Source organism: Coregonus lavaretus (genome assembly GCF_964263955.1).
Source record: "Coregonus lavaretus genome assembly, contig: SUPER_35_unloc_2, whole genome shotgun sequence".
NCBI classification, from domain to species: domain Eukaryota; kingdom Metazoa; phylum Chordata; class Actinopteri; order Salmoniformes; family Salmonidae; genus Coregonus; species Coregonus lavaretus.
This window is the reverse complement of record NW_028167180.1, coordinates 4319984-4346196: the sequence shown is the minus strand read 5'-3', so window position 1 is coordinate 4346196 and position 26213 is coordinate 4319984. Positions and strand designations below refer to the sequence as shown.

General features: G+C 41.7%; 1 protein-coding gene across 1 annotated transcript in view; it reads left to right on the top strand.

Moving 5' to 3' along the window:
• Positions 1–1629: 1629 nt before the first annotated feature.
• The window catches only part of LOC311110117 (receptor-type tyrosine-protein phosphatase H-like), a 40341-nt gene continuing 15757 nt past the window's right edge, over positions 1630–26213 (top strand). The window contains exons 1-2 of the mRNA XM_084188686.1: positions 1630–1767; positions 13204–13343. Of these exons, the coding sequence (XP_084044812.1) occupies positions 13341–13343 (3 nt within the window). The 5' untranslated portion in view covers positions 1630–1767; positions 13204–13340. The remainder of the gene's footprint in view (positions 1768–13203; positions 13344–26213) is intronic.

Below are 26213 nucleotides of genomic sequence, written 5' to 3'. Positions count from 1 at the left end.
ATCTAAGCTCATGAGGTATTTATAAGTTATATTCTTCTAGAATAAATAGGTATATATCATTCATAAAAATACAAATAAATGATGTAGCAACAGCAGATTGCCCCTTTAAAGCTATTTTTCTCAGTTTCGCTGTTTGCATAGTTACTGCTCTTTGCCTTTGTAGGGCAGTTATTGACCTCAGGTGGCTGCCCTTCCCTTGTCCCTAGTCTGCCTCCTTTCCCTCCTATCACCATGGAGACAGCTTCCTGACAACAATGGCACTGTACTTCACTTAAACCTGTTCTGTCAGTTCATGTACTTAAAGATTAGAATGTTCCAATGTGGTTTGCCAAAAAGATGACAAGACAGTAATCCTGGATGATGACTGTGTGAACTGTCTAACAGATATGTCACATTTCTGGTTCGTCCATAACTTCTCTCATGCTTGTAGAAGGGTGCGTTTACATGATTTCATGGACATTTTTTATTCAGTGAGGGTGTGTAATGCAAGTCAATGTATCCTTAGATGATTGTTTTAAGATGGTCATACCAAGGATCATTTATCTATTTGATTTTGAATTTTAAGACCCCTGTAGGTATATAAAAAAAAATGAATTTAGCCTTACTGCTATTAGCCCATAGAAACACACTGAATAACAAACCAGATAGTTAAACATTTATTAAAAAAGGAAATATGTTTTAAATTGTCTGTCCTATATCTGAGATATAAGAAAGCTCAGGAAATTATTATATATTTATTTTACCCATATTTAACCCCTTTTTTGTCATTAAAGTAATTCAATTATATTTTTTAAACTGGTACCTGGTTCAGACGAGTCCTGTGAGGCTTGTGTTCATCGCAGAGCAAAACAACTGACATGTATGTGTTCATGTGAGTCTCAGCTTTCGATGGTGGAGTTTGTGGTTTGAATTGAAGAGGGCAGTCCATAAACGCAGATGAAGGATATCAAGGATAAGGAAATATTCTGTATGGAGGAATGGTCTAAGATCCCTCCTAATATGTTCTCCAATCTCATATTTTGTTGTGGTTGAAAAAAGGCTCAGCGTCATTATGCTTGCAAGGGGAAGGTGATAGGGTATTGAAAACAGGGCATCCAATAATTTTGACACCTATCTTTTTGATATTGCTTTTTTTATTACTTGTTATACTAAATCTCTTTCTCTGAGCAATTGTATTAGTATATTTATATATATATAATTATGTATTGTTTTGCATACAATATTTGTTTGATTTATTTTATAATATTTTTTGCTCATCTTTATCAAGGGATCCAATAATTCCGACACCACTGTATGTGGGTGAGTCAACTTATTTGAATAACGATATTATGATATGATTTAATACATGTTCTCCATTTGAAGAATACGTTGAAAGTAAACTTTATTAGATTAAACAAAATGTTTAATCATTTTGAGACTACAGGAAATAGGTAGACTGCTATGTTAAACAACTGTATTCACGGTTGCCAACAGCCTTGTGGCTGTTGTAGTCTTTCGACCGTAGAAAAACAGGTATCTCTAAATTTGTCCCAGGTGAGGCAGGAGGCATGCGAGGGAGGGGCAACTGCTCCTGCACCTGAACTAGACAGACTGGAACAACCTTCATGATTTACAAGAAATCACCTGACTGACTACAAAAGAAAAACCTTCAAGCTAAAGGTGACCAATCACATCATGAAGTACAACTAGGCCCCACATCGCTATAAAGCGTCAGCTGCATCTCCACTTGTAGACATACGATTCTAGATACCAACTCAACAGGCAAAGGTAAGGACATCTATAAAGTTACTATTACAAGACACAAGCCTGAAACAATACATGGGTGTTTTGTCTTTCAAAATGGACATATAAAATGAAGTATGACTTTTGTAAAGACATTATGTAATTTATTTTATACAAAGCCTTCCGTAATAAGTTTATTGTTACGATAATAACAATGCATACATTTAATTAGTAAATATAGGTATTATATAAAAGGCATTATGATGTGGGCATAATGATAAAGAAATTATGATGATGACATTATGCACATTCCTAAAAAGGGACTAATATGGACTTAAATATTTAATACACATTCTGCTGTTTGGCAATGAATTCAACAATTTCAGCCTGCACTATAAACGCTCTCTCACCCTTTTAACTGTGCATTGGATATGCTAAGGGAATCTTTGGAAGACAGTTTTGTAATATACTTACAGTACTGCTAAATATTTAAAGGAGGGTTCAGCTCTTCTTCCCGAGCAGTAGCGTCTGAGCGTTGTCGACGGTATCCCCCGTGGCTGTGGTCTCGGGGGACACAAAACAGGCAATTAGAACGTGCACTGAACAATTGGGTTTAGACTCTCACTTTAGGAATACAGCCAGATTGATGTCAAAATTGGACATCTAACCATGTCCCGAGGACGTCAGAAAATGCTTTCAAAACTGGCCACTAGGGACAACAGTGAGCACTCTTACCATCAATTAGGCTTTAGTTTAGCAGAAAGTTGCGTGTTCAATCCCTTGTTTTAAATTGTTTGGTTTTAACCATGTCCCAAAATGTAACCCTTACCTTAACCATTTGGAATGAGTGCCTAAAGGTAATGTTTAATCCTAATCCCAAAACGTACCTTAACCATTTGGAATGAGTGCCTAAAGGTAATGTTTAATCCTAATCCCAAAACGTACCTTAACCATTTGGAATGAGTGCCTAAAGGTAATGTTTAATCCTTATTCCAAAACATACCTTAACCCAGGGCATCCAAACTTATTGGGCCCACGACCCAATTTTGATATCTGAAAATTCTCGCAACCCCAACCATGTGAAACATTTGAAACATTTATGTAATTAACTGTCAATGTTTACTTTTTTAATTGGAGCTATGGCAGTCAATTGCAAATTGGTCTGACAATGAATCTCATCTCACCACCACTAATGACATGGGTGTGCTTGATGCATGACGCGTTGGAGCTTCTCAAAGTCAGGGGGCGTGGTCAACAGTGCACACCTCATCCCTCCTGGATCGATATTTGTTTTTAATACAGATGAGAGCACTGAATCAGCGTAGCATGAGTTGTAATGTTCGGAGGGAGACGGCACAGTATTCCCTTTGAGTCAGGAACCAAAACTCCTCCATAGTGACTCGTGAATGAGTTGTCTGTAGCATTCAAACACATGACAGCTCGATCAGCTGTTCAATTTCACTTACTGGCACGTCAACTGAGCCAGGATTACAGTCAAACGGATTTCGCTGATTCGGTCACTCATCTGTAGATTTTTTTATTTCCCCTGCATGCCTGCGTTTAGTTCGTTCAGTTTTCCAAATATGTCTGTTACCTTCGGCAAGGAGAAACATTTTATGTTCATTAGAAAGTCAACAAAGTCTGTTTTTTATATCCATTGCGAATAACAGTTCCTGTCTCAATTTGAAAAATTGTTCCAACACTACCCCTTGATAACCACCAAGCCTGGTGTGAATAGAACATTGTCATGCTCTGATCCCATATCTCCACAAAGTTTTGCGAACAGGCGTGCGCGATGTAGTTTACAATCAAAGTTACCTGCTGCATATCTCGGAGTTCTACGCTCAGCTCTTTTGCCGCCAGTTGCTCTCGGGGTATCCATTATAGCTTAGTGGGTGTATCATACAATGGTCCATATGGCAGAGGGAGACACATTCATAACTAGAGTGCAGAGGCCTGCCCGCCGTCCCGTGATAGATGGAGCCTCATCTGTGCAAAAGCTCACCATTCGATCCCATGGAATCTGTTTTTTGTCAATATAGCCTCACAGCACACTGAACATCCCCTGTGTCGTTTCATGCTCGGGAATCGTTTCATGCTCGGGAATCGTTTCATGCTCAGGAATCGTTTCGTGCTCAGGAATCGTTTCATGCTCGGGAATCGTTTCATGCTCGGGAATCGTGAGACAGAACAATTATGTCCTCATGAATAGCAGCCCCTGACATGTAGCGAACAGAAGTCAATACATCTCGCCCCTCACTGCTAACATCTATTTGGAGAGCTGAAGGCGGAGCTCCCGAGTGGCGCAGCGGTCTAAGGCACTGCATCTCAGTGCTTGAAGTGTCACTACAGACACCCAGGTTCGATTCCGGCCGTGATTGGGAGTCCCTAGCTAAATAACGGTCAAATAAACATTTTAAATTGTTGAGTAGTTCAGTCAGTTTCCTCTTGATTGCTAGTTATAGCATACATTCTTAGTTTCACAGTGTTATCTGACAAAGGTATTGATGTGAGTTTCTGTGCCTCCCCAGGTCCCACACATTGTTTTCACCATATCAATTGCGGCCAGTAATATCAAAGTCTCTGCAATAGTGTGTGGTTTCATAGCATAGTGGGCCTAGCCATTCACAGTGGGAATGATTCAAATGCAACGGTCAAGTGCTGCCTTTTCCCACGATCTGAGGGTGCTCTCTGGTTGAATTACAACTTTTAGATTTAATGAATTTTCATTTAGATTTGTTATGGTTAACCACATTACAATGATTTTGAGAGACAAATATGATATAATATACCAGGATTTTTTTTTCTCTCCCGCGACCCCATTTTCATTTCAGGCGACCACACATAGGGTCTCAACCACTAGTTTGGGAACCACTGCCTTAACCATTCAGAATGAGTGTCTAAACTTAACCCTTAACTTTGAAATGTGACGTTTGGAGAAATGGAACGATACAGAACAGCAGAAGCAACAAAAGCACTTAGACATTTGACGTTTGGGGCAACTTCCAAAATGTAACGTTTGCAGAACGTGGATGACCGTCTAATTCTGCAGCGAGACAGAGCTTGTTGAGGAATAAGCACTTTCCTTTAGTAGTGCTATAGAAAGCGTTGAATGAGTTGAGCTCTTGGCAGCCTGGCTCGGTTTTCGGTTGCTGCTTGCTGGGCTGTTTCTCTGTCGGCGACGAGCCTGCTGGGTTGTAGCGTTGGGTGTAGCCTCTCGCAGCTGCGTCGGGCCTGTCCCTGGTGTCTGTACACTAAACATACAATCAGAGCATGTACTGGCCAAAAATTGGAGTCACTCACACACTGGAAATTAGTGATGTTACGTTTACTACTGGAGCTCCGAGACATGCGTCTCGTAATCGTTAAGCAGCTAACTTCGAAGCAGTGTGCGGATACGTGTATCACTTTATCAGAAGTATGTCATCAATGACGTCTGAAGCTTCGTTTGATCACATGCTTTTCACACAATGTTGCAAAATGCGAGATCCCACTGATTTCACCATGGTTCTGGTGCTTTCTCCTATTCTAAGCTACTTTCAAACACCAACCTCTATTGGACACCATACTTACACATATAGTTAGGATTTTCTACATGTAGTTTCACCTGACTGGTAGCTTAGCAGGTAGAGTAGGGAACTATGGAACATTCAGGTACATAAGGGTATGAGGTCCAATCCTGTCAAAGGCTAAATATTTTAGATTTTTTTTTCATGTGAAACCACACTTTCTGCATAATTTGTTTTATTTAGTATAGTATAAGCTTCTGTCTTACGCATCCTAAATAATGCCATAGATTATTTTTCTTTTTTTAAATAGTCAACTTGAAGGCAAAAAAGGGAAGCGTGACGTAAAGCTCCGAAGCCTTCAGAAAGCCTCAGTTTCCCATCAGTACTTTGATCCTGTTGATAATTTGTTGGATGGTATTTTGTACTTTGAAACAGAATACATTTTGATGTATCTTTGCCCAGCTGTCTTGAGTGAATGATCAACCAACACTAATTGTATTTGTTGTGAGAATAAACCACTAACAATGTTTATTACGTTACTTTGACAAACTCTGAAAAACATGTTTTCTTTAGAAGACTGCTGCAGCCGTCCATCTTTAGGTGTTGGGATTCCCCACCAAGTGGGGTTATAGTGATGGAGAGGCCTGATGATGAGGAGTCACCAGGTGGGGTTATAGAGGTGGAGAGGCCTGATGATGAGGGGTCACCAGGTGGGGTTATAGTCATGGAGAGGCCTGATGAGGAGGAGTCACCTGATGGGGTTATAGTCATGGAGAGGCCTGATGATGAGGGGTCACCAGGTGGGGTTATAGTCATGGAGAGGCCTGATGATGAGGAGTCACCTGATGGGGTTATAGTCATGGAGAGGCCTGATGATGAGGAGTCACCAGGTGGGGTTATAGTCATGGAGAGGCCTGATGATGAGTCACCAGGTGGGGTTATAGAGGTGGAGAGGCCTGATAATGAGGGGTCACCAGGTGGGGTTATAGTCATGGAGAGGCCTGATGATGATGAGTCACCAGGTGGGGTTATAGGAGGTGGAGAGTCCTGATGATGAGGGGTCACCAGGTGGGGTTATGGTCATGGAGAGGCCTGATGATGATGAGTCACCAGGTGGGGTTATAGGAGGTGGAGAGGCCTGATGATGAGGAGTCACCAGGTGGGGTTATAGTCATGGAGAGGCCTGATGATGAGGAGTCACCTGGTGGGGTTATAGTCATGGAGAGGCCTGATGAGGAGTCACCTGGTGGGGTTATAGTCATGGAGAGGCCTGATGATGAGGAGTCACCAGGTGGGGTTATAGAGGTGGAGAGGCCTGATAATGAGGAGTCACCAGGTGGGGTTATAGTCATGGAGAGGCCTGATGATGAGGAGTCACCAGGTGGGGTTATAGAGGTGGAGAGGCCTGATAATGAGGAGTCACCAGGTGGGGTTATAGTCATGGAGAGGCCTGATGATGAGGAGTCACCAGGTGGGGTTATAGAGGTGGAGAGGCCTGATAATGAGGAGTCACCAGGTGGGGTTATAGTCATGGAGAGGCCTGATGATGAGGAGTCACCAGGTGGGGTTATAGAGGTGGAGAGGCCTGATAATGAGGAGTCACCAGGTGGGGTTATAGTCATGGAGAGGCCTGATGATGAGGAGTCACCAGGTGGGGTTATAGTCATGGAGAGGCCTGATGATGAGGAGTCACCTGGTGGGGTTATAGAGGTGGAGAGGCCTGATGAGGAGGAGTCACCTGGTGGGGTTATAGTCATGGAGAGGCCTGATGATGAGGGGTCACCAGGTGGGGTTATAGAGGTGGAGAGGCCTGATGATGAGGGGTCACCAGGTGGGGTTATAGAGGTGGAGAGGCCTGATGATGAGGGGTCACCAGGTGGGGTTATAGAGGTGGAGAGGCCTGATGAGGAGGAGTCACCTGGTGGGGTTATAGTCATGGAGAGGCCTGATGATGAGGAGTTACCAGGTGGGGTTATAGAGGTGGAGAGGCCTGATGATGAGGAGTCACCAGGTGGGGTTATAGTCATGGAGAGGCCTGATGATGAGGAGCCACCAGGTGCAGCAGGTGGTGAAGGTGGCGGCAGAGACACCACATCTGTTCACAGCACTGGCACTCCTGATAGCACACCAGAGATGTTAGCAATGCTACAGGGCTTCATGTTGAATCAGCAGCAGCAGCAACAGATGCAGCAGATACAGCAGCAGATCAGCCAGCTACAGGAGGAGGTGCAGAAATGAAAGACAAAGCACCAGTGTGTTTAGCAGAAGTTGCACCTGTTAGAAATAGCGTTAGTACAAATCTGGTATTGGAATAAGAGAAAACATGATCAAGAGGTATTCAATTCAAGCTAAATGTATTATATGCAAATGTATATAAGATAAGTATGAAGGTTCGTACATAGGCTCACTAAAATACCACGCAGGGCAGACAGAGAACTAACTTCCTTATTACAAGCTCTTCTTTAAATACCCTGACAGTGATAGTTCCCGCTCCTTGCTGGGCCTATCAGGGTAGAGGCTGAGTGTGGTTTAGACTTACTCAGCCTATCGTTGGTGCACAGGCTGCTCCCAGTCCCTTGGCGCTTCACTGTTGCCAGGCATAAGTTGTTATCATCACAACTTGTCCAGAGAATCTGCACTTTTTGCAGTACACGTCGTTGAGCGCGGTTTAACAAAGAGGCAGTGTTCGTGTATGTGAGACACAAGTTCTTATCTCCCCCTACTCCCTAACAGCTCCTCACATGAATCACAGCTTGTTATGTTAAACAGTCTATATCAGTACAGCACAAACCTATTATGTTTAATCATTAATGTATTCTTTATAAGCTAGGCATCACATCTAGTTATAAGAAAATAGATCCCCACACACCACAGGTTCAAAAGTGTAGTCACAAATGTGTACATGTGTACATCTTTTCTGGGGCCTGGGGTTTTTCCTGACCTCATGACCTGGTCAGCTAAAACCATGGGTACCTTTCATAGGCTATGAGTATCAGTTGGCCAAAAATGTACTGTCCTGAACCAAATTTCTACTGGCCCAGACATTTTTTTTTTTTTTTTTTTTATTTCACCTTTATTTAACCAGGTAAACCAGTTGAGAACAGGTTCTCATTTACAACTGTGACCTGGCCAAGACAAAGCAAAGTAGTGCAACAAAAAACAACACAGAGTTACATATGGGGTAAAAAAAACATAAAGTCAGAGATACAACAGAAAATATATATACAGTGTGTGCAAATGTAGCAAGTTATGGAGGTAAGGCAATAAATAGGCTATAGTGCAGAATAATTACAATAGTATTAACACTGGAATGCTAGATGTGCAAGAGATTATGTGCAAATAGAGATAATGGGGTGCAAAAGAGCAAATTAAATAACAATATAGGGATGAGGTAGTTGGGTGGGCTAATTTCAGATGGGCTGTGTACAGGTGCAGTGATCGGTAAGGTGCTCTGACAACTGATGCAACATGGTGTAGTTTCTAAATGCATTAGGGTCATACAGGGTCATAGGTTGGTATGCTTTCTCTCTATATTAATAGGCTATATTTGGTTATTGTGATGTGTATTAAAAAGCAGTTTAATATAATTTAGCAATGTAAGTCGTATATTCTTTAGAATTGCATTGCATTTATCTTTGTAATTTAGAGATTTTTTTATACATCTCAAAATAGGACGCTGCCCCTTTAAGCGAACTGCGTTCCAAAAAAGTATTCCAGAAGGCTAGGCAAGATGAAAACTGGAATGTATTTTTGTAGATTTCTTTTGGCAGACTATCAACAGTAGCCAACATATTGGTAGTATGTTCAATATTGAAGATCACTAAACCTCCAATAAATAAACTCAGAGAGTAGATGGATTATTTTTGCTCAGGACAGCTTGCGTGTGCTGTGTGAATGTATCAACTGCAGTACTGCTCGAGAAGTTGTGGCTTGCGGGAGCATAGTGGCGTTTGAATGAATGGCCAATCATATACACGGGTTGGTTGTTTAGCAACAAAACCGACTTGTGCACAACCATGGGGCAAAACAGACGGGGTTGGTTTAGATTTTTGACAACAAGTAAGCTACATACCTGCCAACTTTTCATAAAACCTTGGAGTGAGATTTTGTCCTGGGTCTGCCTGGGTCCTGCAGTCGGTGAAAAGCAATTGCACTGCCTGCGTCTCAGAACTGCGGCCGCCTTGATCTCATGAGGTTATCGTTGCCCACGTGTGCATGACGTCAGAGAAAGTCGGGATCAAGTCGGACACAAATCTAACCAGCATGCATTGGGCGGTGATCGCAGGTGATCGATTCTGCGCAGACCTGGCTCATCTCAAATGAGCCTCTTGTCTATGATCTATCGGCATGGTTATACTGGCCTGTGGCCTTCTTGGAGGCCTTGATGATATCGGAGGGGGGCTCCCATTTGAAGCAGGGCTCCAGATTGGCCATCTTTATGGTCATTATTGAGGACAGGGGGCCATCCAATGCTAGGCTGTTTCTTCTCTTGGTTTTGTTCAGTCCCACAAATGAAAACACCCTCTCAGCATCTGCGTTTGCATGGGGCAACACCAGGACAAGCTTGGCGACGGCAGCAAGCCTCTCAAATTCTTTGGCTCCTGTCACCTATGGAAAATGCACCAAAACACAATGGAAAAACATACCTTGATTTTTGATTGATTAATACTGTAAGTATACTGTAGGTTGATCCATTAACAAAGTTCAGATAAAAACATGCATAATTTGCTACATGCATGACACATATATGCATGCAACTATTTTAAGCAACAGATGTAGCCAAGCCACACCTGCCAAAAGGAAAGACAAAAAAGGAAAAAAAAATTACCTTGTGCTTCCGGGTTGCCATTTCAGCCCAGAAGCTTTCCATTTCAGTTTAGTCCTGCAGGGATATCATTGGCATGGTCTGATAATTTAGAAACTCCTCACCCAGAAGGTCATGCTCCTATGGTCCATGGTACGGGAGGAGATGGGGAAACTATTTATGAAAGTAGAGTTACAAGTTGTTACGTTTGAGGTATATAGTCATCAACCAGCAGCAGTTCATACACATCTTTGAGGAGAAGCCACATTAGAATATCTCATGTGCAGTTTAGGAGTGAACACACCTCATCATAAAACACAGGGTATTTTAGCTAAGATGATAGACAATAATTAGAGAAAAAAAACTAACCTTTCAACAAAGTACAGGACATCTTCGATGTCACTTTCAGCCCTCTGCCGTACATCTACAAATTGTGCGTGCTTGATCAGTGGCTCTTCCAGTGGCAGCTTCTTAAGTGCATAGTCCACAGCACTTGTCAGGAAACACAACACAGCTTCATGGAATGAATCCACCTGCTGTGGTGTGATGTCACCCTCATCAAGTAATCTGTTAAAATAAGCCCTGGTTGTGAACCTAATGTTCAACTTTCTTCCTGTCACAGATACAGCATATCGGTATAAGGTACAAGGCTAAATATCACATATCACAGTGTTTGATCATAATAATAGTCAAATACTAACCTGGTAAATGGTTTGCCTTTTCTTTAAAGGCAATTTCACAAGGCTCCTCATGGCACTGCAGAGCTGCTGGAACCATAAACTTGGAACATAGCTTGCGTTCGAATTTCACCATCTATAACAGACATTTACAAAAATAGTAGGTGAAACCTGTTTTAGAGGATCCCTGCAGATATCAGCAAGAAACACAGAATGGAAAAAAACAGCAAAATCCAATCCCACCTCATCATGTAACAAAAATATTGATGACTGCTCTCTCTGAAGCAGCAAGTTGAAAGAAGTGAAAGTTGGTACGGTGGCTTAGAAGAACAGCAGGTATACTTCTATTGCACACATTTCCTGTATTTATGTTAAATTCTTTGGAATACATCTTACCTGTTCGAAATCAGCTGAGTTTACATTCACCACACTAAATCATGTTCACAAGCACAAACAAATAATTTCTTTCAAGATTTAAAGTTTAAGAGAGTGAGTACTCAATTGGACGACATTTCATTGTTACATACCTAGTCTCAGCTCAGCTTCTTATCAGACTTCTTGAGGTAGTGACCGATAGCACGACTTTTCTGCGTGTAGTCTTCAATGGTTTTCAATGGTAGACTGCAGAACTGAGGCTTCGCAAAGGTCAATGTGGATCTTGAATCTAATGGCGGTGGAATCAAGGAGAATTGGACTATTGTCCAAAAGAATGGACAACGGAGCAAAGTAGCGTACAGTGCTGAGAATGTCCCTTCGTGTCTTGTAGGAGTACAGTTTGTTAATGAGGAGCAGCTGATTGGATTACCAATCTTGGAGAAACCATTTGAGATATCCAAACTGGTGGAGAGAGTACTGGGTACAGTGAAGGCTGTGAGGATCACTAGAGGCGGGCTTGTTTAGACTTTTTTGTACTTCTGAGGATCAGAAGGAATGTGTGTTGCGTCTCACCCGATTTGAGAAGTTTGACTTGTCGTGTGTCTCTTCGGAACAGGGCACCCCTCAAGGGGGTAACATCTGACATCTCGTGGGAAGTCGATGTTGCAGAGATTAAAAATATTCCTGTAGTGATTGATGTACATCGGAAGAATCATGTGGTGAATGAAGAAAAAGTGTATCTGTTCTTTTGTTTTTTGATATGGAGTCTCTCCCTACTCAAGTGCAGTTGGGGTATATAAACTACAGAGTCAGAGCATTTATCCCAAGACCAATGCAGTGTGATCACTGTAAAGCTTTTGGACATGTTTCAAGTGTTTGCAGAAGAGAGAAGCCGAGATGTCCAAGTTGTGGAAAAGATCATATAATGTGTTTTAAAAGTGATGAAAATGTGACATGTTGCAATTGTGGTGGGAACCATGAAGCCACGTCTTTTGAATGCCCGACAAGGGTGAAAGAGAATGAGGTGGCCAAAGTCAGGGCTGTCCAGAGCATTTCATATGCAGCGGCTGTTAAAAGGGTTCAGGGTTGAATGGTGCTCCTAAAGAGTCCATGATGGTGGATAGGCCTTCACTGAAAGCTGCAGGGGTTGCCTTACACCAGCAGGACCCAGATATTTTAAAGGTTAAGAAGGTGGACTTTGTGGCCTTTATAGCTATGGTGATTAATGGTACTGCCAAGTTGGAGAGGAAGTCCAGGAAAATAGATATAATTGTGGATGCGGCAGAGCGGTTCATGGGACTGAAAGGCTTCTCAGCGGAGGAGTTGCATGGAATATTGTCACAATCCGTGCCAGCCTCTCAGGCCCCAGAGCCTGAGAAGGGAGATGTGAAGGAAGGAAGAAGTGGGAGTTTTGTGTTTGATTTTTGTTTTGTCAATGTACTGTTTTTATTTGGGTGGATTAAGTTAGTTTTCCCTATCAAGTATGTATGTTTTTTCAATCCTGTCCAGTTGGTGGCGGCAATACACCTTTTGGGGTTGTAGTCCGCCATAAAACCCACAGAAGAAGAATGGTAGACTGCGACAGAGCAGGTAAACGTTGAACTGTCTCGGTTGGTGCTGCTGCTCTGAAAGTGGTGTAGCAGGACCACACCAGATTGAAAAGTACTGGAGCAAATGTGGTCTCGCCACACGCTTTCCGGCAGCTCTGGTGTTTAGTATTTAGTATTTTATTAGGATCCCCAATTAGCTGCTGCCAAGGCAGCGGTTACTCTTCCTGAGGTCCAAACAGGAAACAGCACAACAAATAAAATACATAACATACATAACACTACATGTACATTTCTACTGGCAGAGGGGTCACAACCTGGCTATCATAAGGTTGTCTCGCCTGGCTATCGTAAGATGAATGCATTAGCTGTGGGATGCTCTTGATGGGAGTGTCTGCTAAATGACTCAATTGTAAGCTTCAGTCACCAGATTAGTTGTTCAACATGCAGCTCTTTAAGGATAAAGACACAATACACAACAATGAAACTCTGCATATGTTCATTCTGCATAAGAACCACTTTCTGCATGTATGCTGATGTACAATACTATATCTCACCCTCCATTCTAGGCCCAGCAGAGGAGGTATTAGGTGAACACCTTGACAAGAAAGGCCCAGCAGAGGAGGAATTAGGTGAACACCTTGACAAGAAAGGCCCAGCAGAGGAGGAATTAGGTGAACACCTTGACAAGGAGGAGGAAGCAGAGATGGTAAGACACACTTCCATCATTTACATCCTCAGTGGTCATGCTGATCATGTTCCTGTAATGTGTTATGTTTTTTCAGTTTTCTTTACATCACTCCGGCTTTAGAAATCACTCCTCCATTAACTGGTTGCTAAAATTCTAAACTGGCTCATTTCAATTTATGTGACAAAGCAAGCAATATATAGTGTAGAGAATCATTGTAATGTCTAAACTGCAGTGAAATATCTTTGGAATAACCAAAAATATTGTATTTTCAACTGTTTGAAGCTGGTGTACAAAACAAAAGTAAAATTATGCAAAAAAGGAAACTTAAGGATGGGAAGCATAGACATGGGCAGAGACTTGAGTCTTGAGTCACGTGACTTGGACTTGAGTACTACTCGAGTTGCACATTTTGTGACTTGCCATTTGACTTCGACTTGAGCATCTATGACTCGTGATTTAACATAGACTTGAGCTGTATGACTCGAGATTCTATTTGTCATCTCGCTCACAATATTGGAGTGCTGCAGATTCTGTGCGTTGTGATGATGCCCTGATGCAGAGGTGGCACCACAGGTCCCGGAGTGGTGGGGCAAATTGTTTTCCCTGGGACCCAGAGCTTTTCCTAATCTGGTAACCTAACCAGGTATAAATCCGGACCCAATAGGGTCTGACAGTGATTCATTAGTTGTAAAAAATATATATATGGGCAATGATGGGAGTGGGACCCGATTTACATTTTAGTCATTTAGCAGACGCTCTTATCCAGAGCGACCGACAGGAGCAAACAGGGTTAAGTGCCTTGCTTAAGGGCACATCGGCAGATCTTTCACCTAGTTCGAACCAGTGGCCTTGAGTACTCGAAACCCAAAATTAGGAACTTGTGACTTGACTCGACCTGATCTTAAACACTTTGAAGTTTGACGTTTGGATTTTTTTTTTATGTGTTGTTTGAGAAACATGGATGAACGTCTAATTCTGAGGTGAGACTGTGAGAACTTGTTGATCTTTCCACCTGCTAAGAAGGTGAAATATCTAGATAAAAACAAAAAGCTTCCAGCAGAGCATCAGTTCCGAGTTCCGACACCTGTCAGATTGTAGTGTGATGTCTGAAGCTTCGAACGTCATCATCAGCATCAGTACATTATATCAAGTAGTAGGCATCATGCAAGATTACAAATCCCTGCATGCTCCATCACGTCATCTCTAGCTGTCAGCTAGCTAGATGGCTACAAGCTACAAAAGCAAAAATGTGTTTACATCCCTGTTAGTGAGCATTTCTCCTTTGCCAAGATAATCCATCCACCTGACAGGTGTGGCATGTCAAGAAGCTGATTAAACAGCATGATCATTACACAGGTGCACCTTGTGCTGGGGACAATAAAAGGCCGCTCTAAAATGTGCAGTTTTGTCACACAACACAATGCCACCTAGAGGGATGGTTGGCCATGGAATAAACAAAATGAGGTGCTGGTGTGTTTCCCCTTTTAGGTCTTTGTCACAAATATCTAGCCCTTGTCCAGTCATACTCAGGGTCTCATCGTGTGTCCCTCGAAGGCATTCTGTCTTAGTTGCAGCAGTCAAATCGTGCTCATCGTGTGTCTGTGAATCACAACATTAAAGACAATGAGTGATCACAGCATTTCCACAAATTGAGCCATACACAATACAACTTAAGCATTGGGGCCAGAATTTTGTTGACAACATGATGGTTTACACCATGCCTAGTGTGTGTGAATGATGGAAGAATCTTACCCCAGCTGTAGGTCCATTTGAGTGTGTGGTCACTTAGGCCTGAACATCAACCAGTACTGGGTCCATTGGAGACATGGGATGCTCGCTCTCAAAGTGCTGCTTGAATGTCTTCGGGTCTGCGTCTATAAAGGTCAAGTATAAAATGGAGAAAGTTAAGAATCTGTGGCAGAGATTGAATTCAAAGTTGACACAAATGATAAACTAAGCAATAACTGATAGATTCACACACACTACACGTTCATGTTTTTAAATGTATGTCAACTGTAAAGTATTTTGTCTGTAATGTCGTGTTCGTTATGTGTTGTACCCTAGTAAGACTAGCTGTTGCCATTGGCGTCTGCTAATGTGGATCCTAATAAATCAAATCAAAAGGCCAGTACACATGGAGAGGAACCTAAAGGCACATACAGTACCAACCAATACTACTCAACCGACAGACAGAGCAGGTGTGGACCAGTGCTGCCTTGGCTGCAGTCTTCTGGTCCGCAGCTGCTCCCTTCATCTTGGCAGCTGCCGCCTTGGCATCAGTCAACAAGTTCAACTTCAACTTGAGTTGAAGGAGGGAAGGAGAGAGGGAGAGGAGAGGAGAGGAGAGGAGAGGAGAGGAGAGGAGAGGAGAGGAGAGGAGAGGAGAGGAGAGGAGAGGAGAGGAGAGGAGAGGAGAGGAGAGGAGAGGAGAGGAGAGGACATAGTACAGAATAATTACTTTAAAGGGTGGACAGCTCCAGATCTGAATGGCAGGAGTGTGTATAAGCTTTTGTTCCAGCCCAGCTCATACCTGATTACAAATCATAACTGTGATTTGTTATGTTCATTATTTAAATCAGGTGTTAGAGCTGAGCTGGGAAGATGAAAACAACTTGACACACTCCTGCTCTTCAGGACTTCCTGCAATGACTGAAACAGACCAAAAGAGGAGAATTGTCAAGATAAAGCATAGCAGTGCGATAAAAACAAACACAGAGTTACATATGGGGTAAAACAAAACAAAGTCAAAAATACAACAGAAATACATATAATATACAGTGTGCAAATTTAGCAAGTTATGGAGGTAGGCAATAAAATAGGCTATAGTGCAAAATAATTACAATTAGTATTAACACTGGAATGATAGATGTGCAAGAGATGATGTGCAAATAGAGATACTGGGGTACAAATGAGCAAAATAGATAACAATATAGGGATGAGGTAGTTGGGCGGGCTAATTTCAGATGGGCTGTGTACAGGTGCAGTGATCGGTAAGGTGCTCTGACAACTGATGCTTAAAGTTAGTGAGGGAGATAAGTGTCTCCAGCTTCAGAGATTTTTGCAATTTGTTCCAGTAGGACTAAATAAGGTTACATAACTAATGATCTGCTATCCAGGGGGTATCAGCAAACAGATCAACGTCTTCCCGCAGTAAAGTAAGCACACTTGACTCAAGAGAGGATGTTAATCAGTCCATCCAGGAAACCTTTCAAAAAGCCAGAGCAGAATAATACAGCTAGCTAGCCCTTTCCAGCCGGAGCATTCTCATTTCAAAATAATAGTTACGATGGTTTAAAGTTACACTATGCAGAAATTGCTCCGCCATTTCCTGGTTGCTAAAATTCTAATAGTTCACCTAATTTCACTTTATGTTACAAAATAAGCTAGTATAGAGTAGTGAATCATTGTAAATAATATAATATAATAATATGCCATTTAGCAGACGCTTTTATCCAAAGCAACTTACAGTCATGCGTGCATAAATTTTTTTGTGTATTGTACCATCTAAACCACTATGAAATATATTTTCCATAACCAAAAATATTGTATTTTCTGCTTTTTGAAGCTGGTTTACAAAACCGAAAATAAAAGACACAAAAACGAAATTTAACAACAGGAAGCATAGAAATGCCACACATAGAACAGGTCTACCACTTCTTAGACAGGCTTTCAATGAGAATTACAGATCTATAATTCACATTTCTATGTGAATTTGGTCAGGTCGCTCAAAAAGTTACATACTGACACTTTAAAGCATTAATAACACTGACGCCCAATCACCAATTTTATTTCAGAAAATTGCCATTTACACATGACAACATGAGCTACACACAGATATAATTGGTTTAAGGCTTTATGAGCGGGAACTTTTTTTTAACACTTCAATGACAAGTCACGGAGCAAATCCTCCATTTACCTCACTGACCACGTTTACATGCACACCAATATCCCGTTATTATTCGGGATACTCAAGTATTCTGTTTTTGAGTTGACGCATATAACACATCATATCCTGTTTACAATAACCCGAAAAAAGCTTGTATTCCGATTACGAGAAATGCCTGGGATATGCTGATTTTAGGGATACTATGGCATGTAAACATCTTATCATCCGTTTATTGTTGTTTTTCGCGGTCTGCGTAGGCTCAGTTCAGCATATCATGTGTGTTGTTTGAGGATGTTTTCATCTGATTGTCAAACAAATCACTGTGCAGTTCAATTCACCGTAATTCCATAATAATATATTTTGCTGATACTACGCACTGGACCATATAGCCTATTGGCTGCTTTCACCCATCATTTAGTTTCTATTTTTAATTTCCAACATTTGGTAGGCCATTTGTTTGTCAACTATAGTTAGATACAGTGCATTCCGGAAGTATTCAGACCCCACTTTTTCCGCATTTTGTTACGTTACAGCCTTATTCTAAAATGGATTAAATAAACATTTTCCTCATCAATCTACACGCAATACCCCACAATGACAAAGCGAAAACAGGTTTTTAGAAATGTTTGCAAATGTATTAAAAATAAAAAACTGAAATATCTTATTTACATAAGTATTCAGACCCTGTGCTATGAGACTCGAAATTGAGCTTAGTTGCATCCTGTTTCCATTGATCATCCTTCAGATGTTTCTACAACTTGATTGGAGCCCACCTGTGGTAAATTCAATTGATTGGACATGATTTGGAAAGGCACACACTTGTCTATATAAGGTCCCACAGTTGACAGTACATGTCAGAGCAAAAACCAAGCCATAACTTCGAAAGAATTGTCCGTATAGCTCCGAGACAGGATTGTGTCGAGTCACAGATCTGGGGAGAGGGAGGATAATGAAAGGGGTCCTTCATGTGGTAGAGTACCCTGTAGACTTGCAACTGAGGGAGATAGAACTAAAGGCAAAATGGGAGCAACAGAAATTATAGCTCGAGCACAAGGAAAGGGAAAGAACATGTGGGGAGAGATTGGAGCAACAGAAATTACATGTGCTAGAGTACCCCGTAGACTTGCAACTGAGGGAGATAGAACTAAAGGCAAAGTTGGAGCAACAGAAATTAGAGTTTGAGCACAATGAAAAACAAGAAGAACGTGAGCAGCCATTCGATTAAGAGAATTGAATCTGGAAGCACTCTGAATTCAGTCAGGCTGTCCTGCACCCTCAACAGAGTTTGATCTTGGTCAGAACAGCCGACTTGTACCACCTTTAAATGAAAAGGAGATGGACGTATATTTATATATTATTCTGTTTGAGCGGATTGCCACATCCCTAAAATGGCCGCATGATATCTGGTCACTGCTCCTATAATATGTTATTGTGGGAAATCTCACAAACTGTATGCCGCTTCATCACTGGAGGCTTCATGCCATGGATCATCACTGGAGGCTTCGTGCCATGGATCATCACTGGAGGCTTCGTGCCATGGATCATCACTGGAGGCTTCGTGCCATGGATCATCACTGGAGGCTTCGTGCCATGGATCATCACTGGAGCCCGGCAAGTGCGGGGTGCTGGCACAGGACGCACTGGGCTGTGAAGGCGCACTGGCGACACAGCGCATAGAGCCGGCGCAGGATACACTGGGCTGTGGAGGCGCACTGGAGGTCTGGAGCGTAGAGCTGGCACAACCCGTCCTGGCTGGATGCTCCCTTTAGCCCGGCAAATGCGGGGCGCGGGCACAGGAGGCACTGGGCTGTGAAGGCGCACTGGCGACACAGTGCGTAGAGCCGGCGCAGGATATACTGGGCCGTGGAAGCGCATTGGAGGTCTGGAGCGTGGTGCTGGCACAACCTGTCCTGGCTGGATGCTCACTTTAGCCCGGCAAGCGCACCGGGCTGTGAATGCGCACTGGAGACTGGAGTGCGTATCACCGCATTACAGGGTGCCTGAACGGTCAACCGCTCCCTAAAACGAGTGCGGGGAGTTGGCTCTGGTCTGAAACCTGGCTCCGCCAACCACCCCGTGTGCCCCCCCAAACATTTTCTTGGGGCTGTCTCTCTGGCTTCCCTCATCGTCGCCGTTTATCCATTCCTGCCTGGGCTTCTTCCTTCGCCCAGGGTCCCTTACCGGCCAATATCTCCTCCCATGTCCAGAATGTCTTCCCCACCTGTGTTCAGCATGTCTGCTCCTCCTGGCCACGCTGCTTGGTCCGTTGGTGGTGGGATCTTCTGTCACGTCCGTTGTGTAAAGGATCGGACCAAGGTGCAGCGTGGTATGCGTACATAGTCGTTTATTATTATAACCACCGACAAAATAACTAAATCCAACAGAACGTGAAGTTCAAGAGGCTAAACATCAAACACGCCAAACAGAAACAAGATCCCACAACATAGGTAGGCAAAATGGCTGCCTAAGTATGATCCCCAATCAGAGACAACGATCGACAGCTGCCTCTTATTGGGAACCACACCCGGCCAACATAGAAATAGATGAACTAGATATTTCCAAATCACAGCCTGACCTAACCAAACAGAGAATAAAGGTGATCTCTGAAATGCATGTTCTAAATACAAAGTGTTATATTTGTGGCAAATCCAACACAACAGATAATTGTATACCACTCTTCATATTTTCAAGCATGGTGGTAGCTGCATCATGTTATGGGTATCCTTGTCATCGGCAAAGAAGTACAGAGATTTTTAGGATAAAAATAAATGGAATACAGCTATATCACAGGCAAAATCCTAGAAGAAAACCTGGTTGTCTGCTTCCAACAGACACTAGTAGACAAATTCACCTTTCAGCAGGACAATAACCTCAAACACAAGGTCAAAAACACTGTAATTGTTTACCAAAATGCCACTGAATATTCCTGAGTTGCCTAGTTACAGTTTTGGCTTAAATTGGCTTGAGAATCTATGACAAGACTCGAAAATGGCTGATCAGCAATTATCAACAACCAACTTGAAAGTGCTTGAATAATTAAACAAATAATAATGTGCAAATAATGTACAATGCAGGTGTGCAAAGCTCTTGGTGACTTACCCAGAAATACTCACAGTTGTAATCGCTGCTAAAGGTGATTCTAACATGTATTGACTCAGGGGTGTTAATACTTATGTAAATTAGATATTTCTGTGTTTCCTTTTCAATACATTTGCAAGTATTTTTAAAAACATGTTTTCACTTTGTCATTATGGGGTTTTGTGTGTAGATGGGTGAGAAAACCCCCCAATTGAATCAATTTTGAATTCAGGCTGTAATACAACAACATGTGGAATAAGTCAAGGGGTATGAATACTTTCTGCAGTATTATAGCGCTGCAATCACTGACCTGTTTGAATTTACAGATTATTGCTGCAAGGACTCATTCACATAAACATAACGACACAACTATACAGTATGGGAGAGACAAGTGTATTGCATCTTTGTCAAAGATACAACATGTAAAGAATGACTTCTGATTTTTTTTATTTTTATCTCAGCATTCTTTTATTATAGAAACATGCAACATATCTCGATTCATCTGCTAAACATTACACAAACAAAGATGTACACGATTTATCATTAAGTACTTTTTAAAATAACAATTGTTTATAGGAAAATAAATGAACACACACAAAATAAATACAACTCATTGAATGAACATTATTTCTAATTGTGGTGATTGTTCCCAAATAAACTACAATAAGTATGAACACAGAGAGGGAATGGAAAGAAAAAGGATGGAGGGAGAGAGAGATGAAAGAGACAGGGAGAAAAGTGTAGAAAATGGTGGGTTGAGAGAAAATTAATTATGTAATTTAATATCTGTGACCAATCTCTTTATATCATAAACACATTGAATTTAATGAATATTGGGACTCTGTACCGCTTTGAAATCATCCATGAGCTCCTTCAATCTTATCATGTCTTCTTTCTGACAACATTTAGGACCATCAGATCCACAAAGTCCTCTGCTTCCACCTAGAGGAACAAAGGAGGGATTACAACTGCCACAGGGATGACTAAAAGCTAATAAGAACACTGGATGTTTTCTGGTCTATGTTCGTTTGTATGTCTGTATGTTACCACCATTTAACCAAGAGTTGAAGACATTTCAACTTGATCAAATATTTTAATGGAGAAAAAATATTTAAAATAGAGTTTGTGGCGTATGCCAATGCCAAGATTTATCAGATCTGTTGTTTTTTCCAGATGTTTTTAATTGATTTGACACTATCAATGTTTGACACCACAAAGCTAAATCCTCTGTCTCTTAGAAAACGTAGACCTGTTGTATTTTTACGGGGGGGGGGGAGTGTTCAGCTGCAGGGTGTGGTACGACGGTGAGATGGCGGAAGCAGAAGTGTCGTTTGAAGCTGAAAGCATGTCGAGTACAGTTAGCGAGAAAGATGAGTGGACAACAGTGAAGTCCAAGAATGGAACAACAATGGTTAAAATTGTTGCGGAAAATGAGTCTGATGAATCGTTCCTTGTTGGAGTACGTTTTTTGGATGAAGATGTTTATTTGGGAAACCCTTTTGAAGTCATGAGGATGGTGAAGAAGGCTTTGGGAAAAGTGGATGCAGTCAAAGTAACCCGGAGTGGTATGGTGTTGATATCATAGTAACCAGGAGTGGTATTGTGTTGATATCATAGTAACCAGGAGTGGTATGGTGTTGATATCATAGTAACCCGGAGTGGTATGGTGTTGATATCACAGTAACCAGGAGTGGTATGGTGTTGATATCATAGTAACCAGGAGTGGTGTGGTGTTGATATCATAGTAACCAGGAGTGGTATGGTGTTGATATCATAGTAACTAGGAGTGGTATGGTGTTGATATCATAGTAACCAGGAGTGGTATGGTGTTGATATAATAGTAACCAGGAGTGGTATGGTGTTGATATCATAGTAACCAGGAGTGGTATGGTGTTGATATCATAGTAACCAGGAGTGGTATGGTGTTGATATCATAGCAACCAGGAGTGGTATGGTGTTGATATCATAGTAACCAGGAGTGGTATGGTGTTGATATCATAGTAACCAGGAGTGGTATGGTGTTGATATCATAGTAACCCGAAGTGGTATGGTGTTGATATCATAGCGACCAGGAGTGGTATGGTGTTGATATCATAGTAACCAGGAGTGGTATGGTGTTGATATCATAGTAACCAGGAGTGGTATGGTGTTGATATCATAGTAACCAGGAGTGGTATGGTGTTGATATCATAGTAACCAGGAGTGGTATGGTGTTGATATCATAGTAACCAAGAGTGGTATGGTGTTGATATCATAGTAACCGGGAGTGGTATGGTGTTGATATCATAGTAACCGGGAGTGGTATGGTGTTGATATCATAGTAACCGGGAGTGGTATGGTGTTGATATCATAGTAACCAGGAGTGGTATGGTGTTGATATCATAGCAACCAGGAGTGGTATGGTGTTGATATCATAGTATCCAGGAGTGGTATGGTGTTGATATCATAGTAACCAGGAGTGGTATGGTGTTGATATCATAGTAACCCGGAGTGGTATGGTGTTGATATCATAGCAACCAGGAGTGGTATGGTGTTGATATCATAGCAACCAGGAGTGGTATGGTGTTGATATCATAGTAACCAGGAGTGGTATGGTGTTGATATCATAGTAACCCGGAGTGGTATGGTGTTGATATCATAGCAACCAGGAGTGGTATGGTGTTGATATCATAGTAACCAGGAGTGGTATGGTGTTGATATCATAGTAACCAGGAGTGGTATGGTGTTGATATCATATTAACCTGGAGTGGTATGGTGTTGATATCATAGTGACCAGGAGTGGTATGGTGTTGATATCATAGTAACCAGGAGTGGTATGGTGTTGATATCATAGTAACCAGGAGTGGTATGGTGTTGATATCATAGTAACCTGGAGTGGTATGGTGTTGATATCATAGTAACCAGGAGTGGTATGGTGTTGATATCATAGCAACCAGGAGTGGTATGGTGTTGATATCATAGTAACCAGGAGGGGTATGGTGTTGATATCATAGTAACCAGGAGTGGTATGGTGTTGATATCATAGTAACCAGGAGTGGTATGGTGTTGATATCATAGTAACCTGGAGTGGTATGGTGTTGATATCATAGTAACCAGGAGTGGTATGGTGTTGATATCATAGTAACCAGGAGTGGTATGGTGTTGATATCATAGTAACCTGGAGTGGTATGGTGTTGATATCATAGTAACCAGGAGTGGTATGGTGTTGATATCATAGCAACCAGGAGTGGTATGGTGTTGATATCATAGTAACCAGGAGGGGTATGGTGTTGATATCATAGTAACCAGGAGTGGTATGGTGTTGATATCATAGTAACCAGGAGTGGTATGGTGTTGATATCATAGTAACCTGGAGTGGTATGGTGTTGATATCATAGTAACCAGGAGTGGTATGGTGTTGATATCATAGTAACCAGGAGTGGTATGGTGTTGATATCATAGTAACCAGGAGTGGTATGGTGTTGATATCATAGTAACCTGGAGTGGTATGGTGTTGATATCATAGTAACCAGGAGTGGTATGGTGTTGATATCATAGTAACCAGGAGTGGTTTGGTGTTGATATCATAGCAACCAGGAGTGGTATGGTGTTGATATCATAGTAACCCGGAGTGGTATGGTGTTAATATCATAGTAACCAGGAGTGGTATGGTGTTGATATCATAGTAACCAGGAGTGGTATGGTGTTGATATAGTGTGTATCTAAACAGCAAAAGGAGTGTGCATTGTGGCTCGAGAAATGATTGACACATGAGGTGAAAAGCTTTGATTTTCAGAGCATGTCACTGGTAAAATGTGCTATTTCTGGCGTCCTGTTGGACATTGATAATCAATATCTTAGGCTGAAAAATCCAGGAGTAGTTAATGCACGTCGCTTGGCCCGTATGGAGAATGGGAAAAATGAGCAAAGTTTATCTGTACTATTGATGTTTGAGTATTTACCACCCTATGTAAAGTAGTGATGTATAAGATATGCCTTAAGAGCGTTCGTGCAAAACAATACAAGAAGTGTATAAAGTTTGGCCATGTTTCAAGTGTTTACAGATGGAAGGAATATGTTATTGAATAGTCTGAATGTAAAATGTTGCAACTGTGGTGGGGATCATATTTCCGAATTCCCTGAGTGCCCTGTTAGGGTGAAAGAGGTTGAGCTATCAAGCAAATCTCCTATGTGGAGGCGGTGAAGAACGTTGAAGGGGAAAGAGGCCACAGTTCTGAAGAAGATATGGCGGTGGATGCACCACAACCAGTTGCACATGTTATACATCAACCAAGTGATCTGGATACACTTATTGTGAAGAAGGTGTATTTTGTAGTATTTGTAGCCACAGTTATTAATTGTACTGCACACGTGTCCAAGAAGCTGGACAGCATTATATCTGCATCCGATACGTTTTTGGGCCTTCAAGACTTAACAGCAGAAGCACTGCAATTATCCTTATTATCTACCTGTACAGTAGGTGGCGGAATGCAGATAAAATTGTTGCGAATGCCATTATACCAAAGAAGAAGAGGAAAGTCAATTCGACAACTATTTTATGTGGCTTCACCCGAAGCTTCTCTACAGCAGGATAAATGGTAGGTTAATATTTGTATTAAATAAGTCAGGTATAAGATTCTTTAGGAGTCAATTCTTATTTATCCCAACGAAACGTGAACATAATAATGCCCGATTTTTAACTTCTCTTTCTAATAAATGGCAGGTAAAAATATCAAATACCCAACTAGACCCACTACGGCGGAGTGCGCACAAGGAAGTCTACGAAAGGTGTTGTCTTTTACACGGCGATCTGACGCTGACATGTAATCTATTAAGGTGATATATTGATCCTAAAATAATACATGCTGATGTCGAAAGAAACAATAGGCAATCGTGCGTATACAGTGTATTTCTTTCAAACTTTGATAGGTGGTCATGTCGTTGAGTGCCCTGTAGGCCTAAATGACTTGCGGTACATTTTTACTGTGTCCGTGTCCGAATACCCATACTTGCGTTTAATTAGTAGGCATTTTAGGTATGCGAAAATAGCGCGTTTTTTATATTATGTGAAATTTCGAAAATAATGTAACATTTCGAAAATTGAGTGCTTTAAATGCTAGGATTTTATACTCATTTTGGCTTTGGTAGAATTCGCTCCACACTTAAGATAATCGTCTTTACAGACTCAGGTGTTTGACAGATGGTTATCAGCTGAGGGGATGCAGTGTACTTAGTGCATTAATTTTTACTAAACAGTACGTTCTAAATAGTACGTATTACGATTAGTACACTATGTAGTTTTAGTAAGTAGTGGACAATGCACATTTCAGACATGGCCTATGACTTCCAGTCGCAGCTGCACCCAGTCAACCCAGACAAAATGGATGTGTAAAAACGCATCCACTTTCGGTTTCAGTTGGGACCATAGAGCTAGATCGAGGGCTCACTCTTGTATCTATTCTATTTAGCATCTCTGACATCATGGGCAGCGCCGATGAGGCCATCTCCATTTTAAAGGAGTTCATTTTCTTCTTCTGCCAGTGATGTTGGAAGTCCCACCCAGTTGACTACATTAATATGATGGCATCCCTCAATGGTGCTGCCCATTCTAACGTGGCCTTTTGGCCGCTAGAGGCCTCTATCATTCTCTATGGTTGGGGCGTTTGGGCTAGAAGGGATACCATTTGTCAGAAATGACCAGGTTTGGCTTTTCGTAGCAGGTTGGTTAGGATAAATTATGCAGAAAGTTGGGATAATTTAGGTTGAGGTTAGGAAACGGGTTAGGGTTAACTTAAATGCAAAAGGAAATCATCTTATGACGTCAATTAGACATAAACTGTATCCCGTCTAGCCATGACCAGGTTAGGTTTAATTGGTGTCCAGCCTGCATCATTTCTACAATGCGGTGCGTTTTCTGTCTCCAGGAAATATCACTTCATATTTAG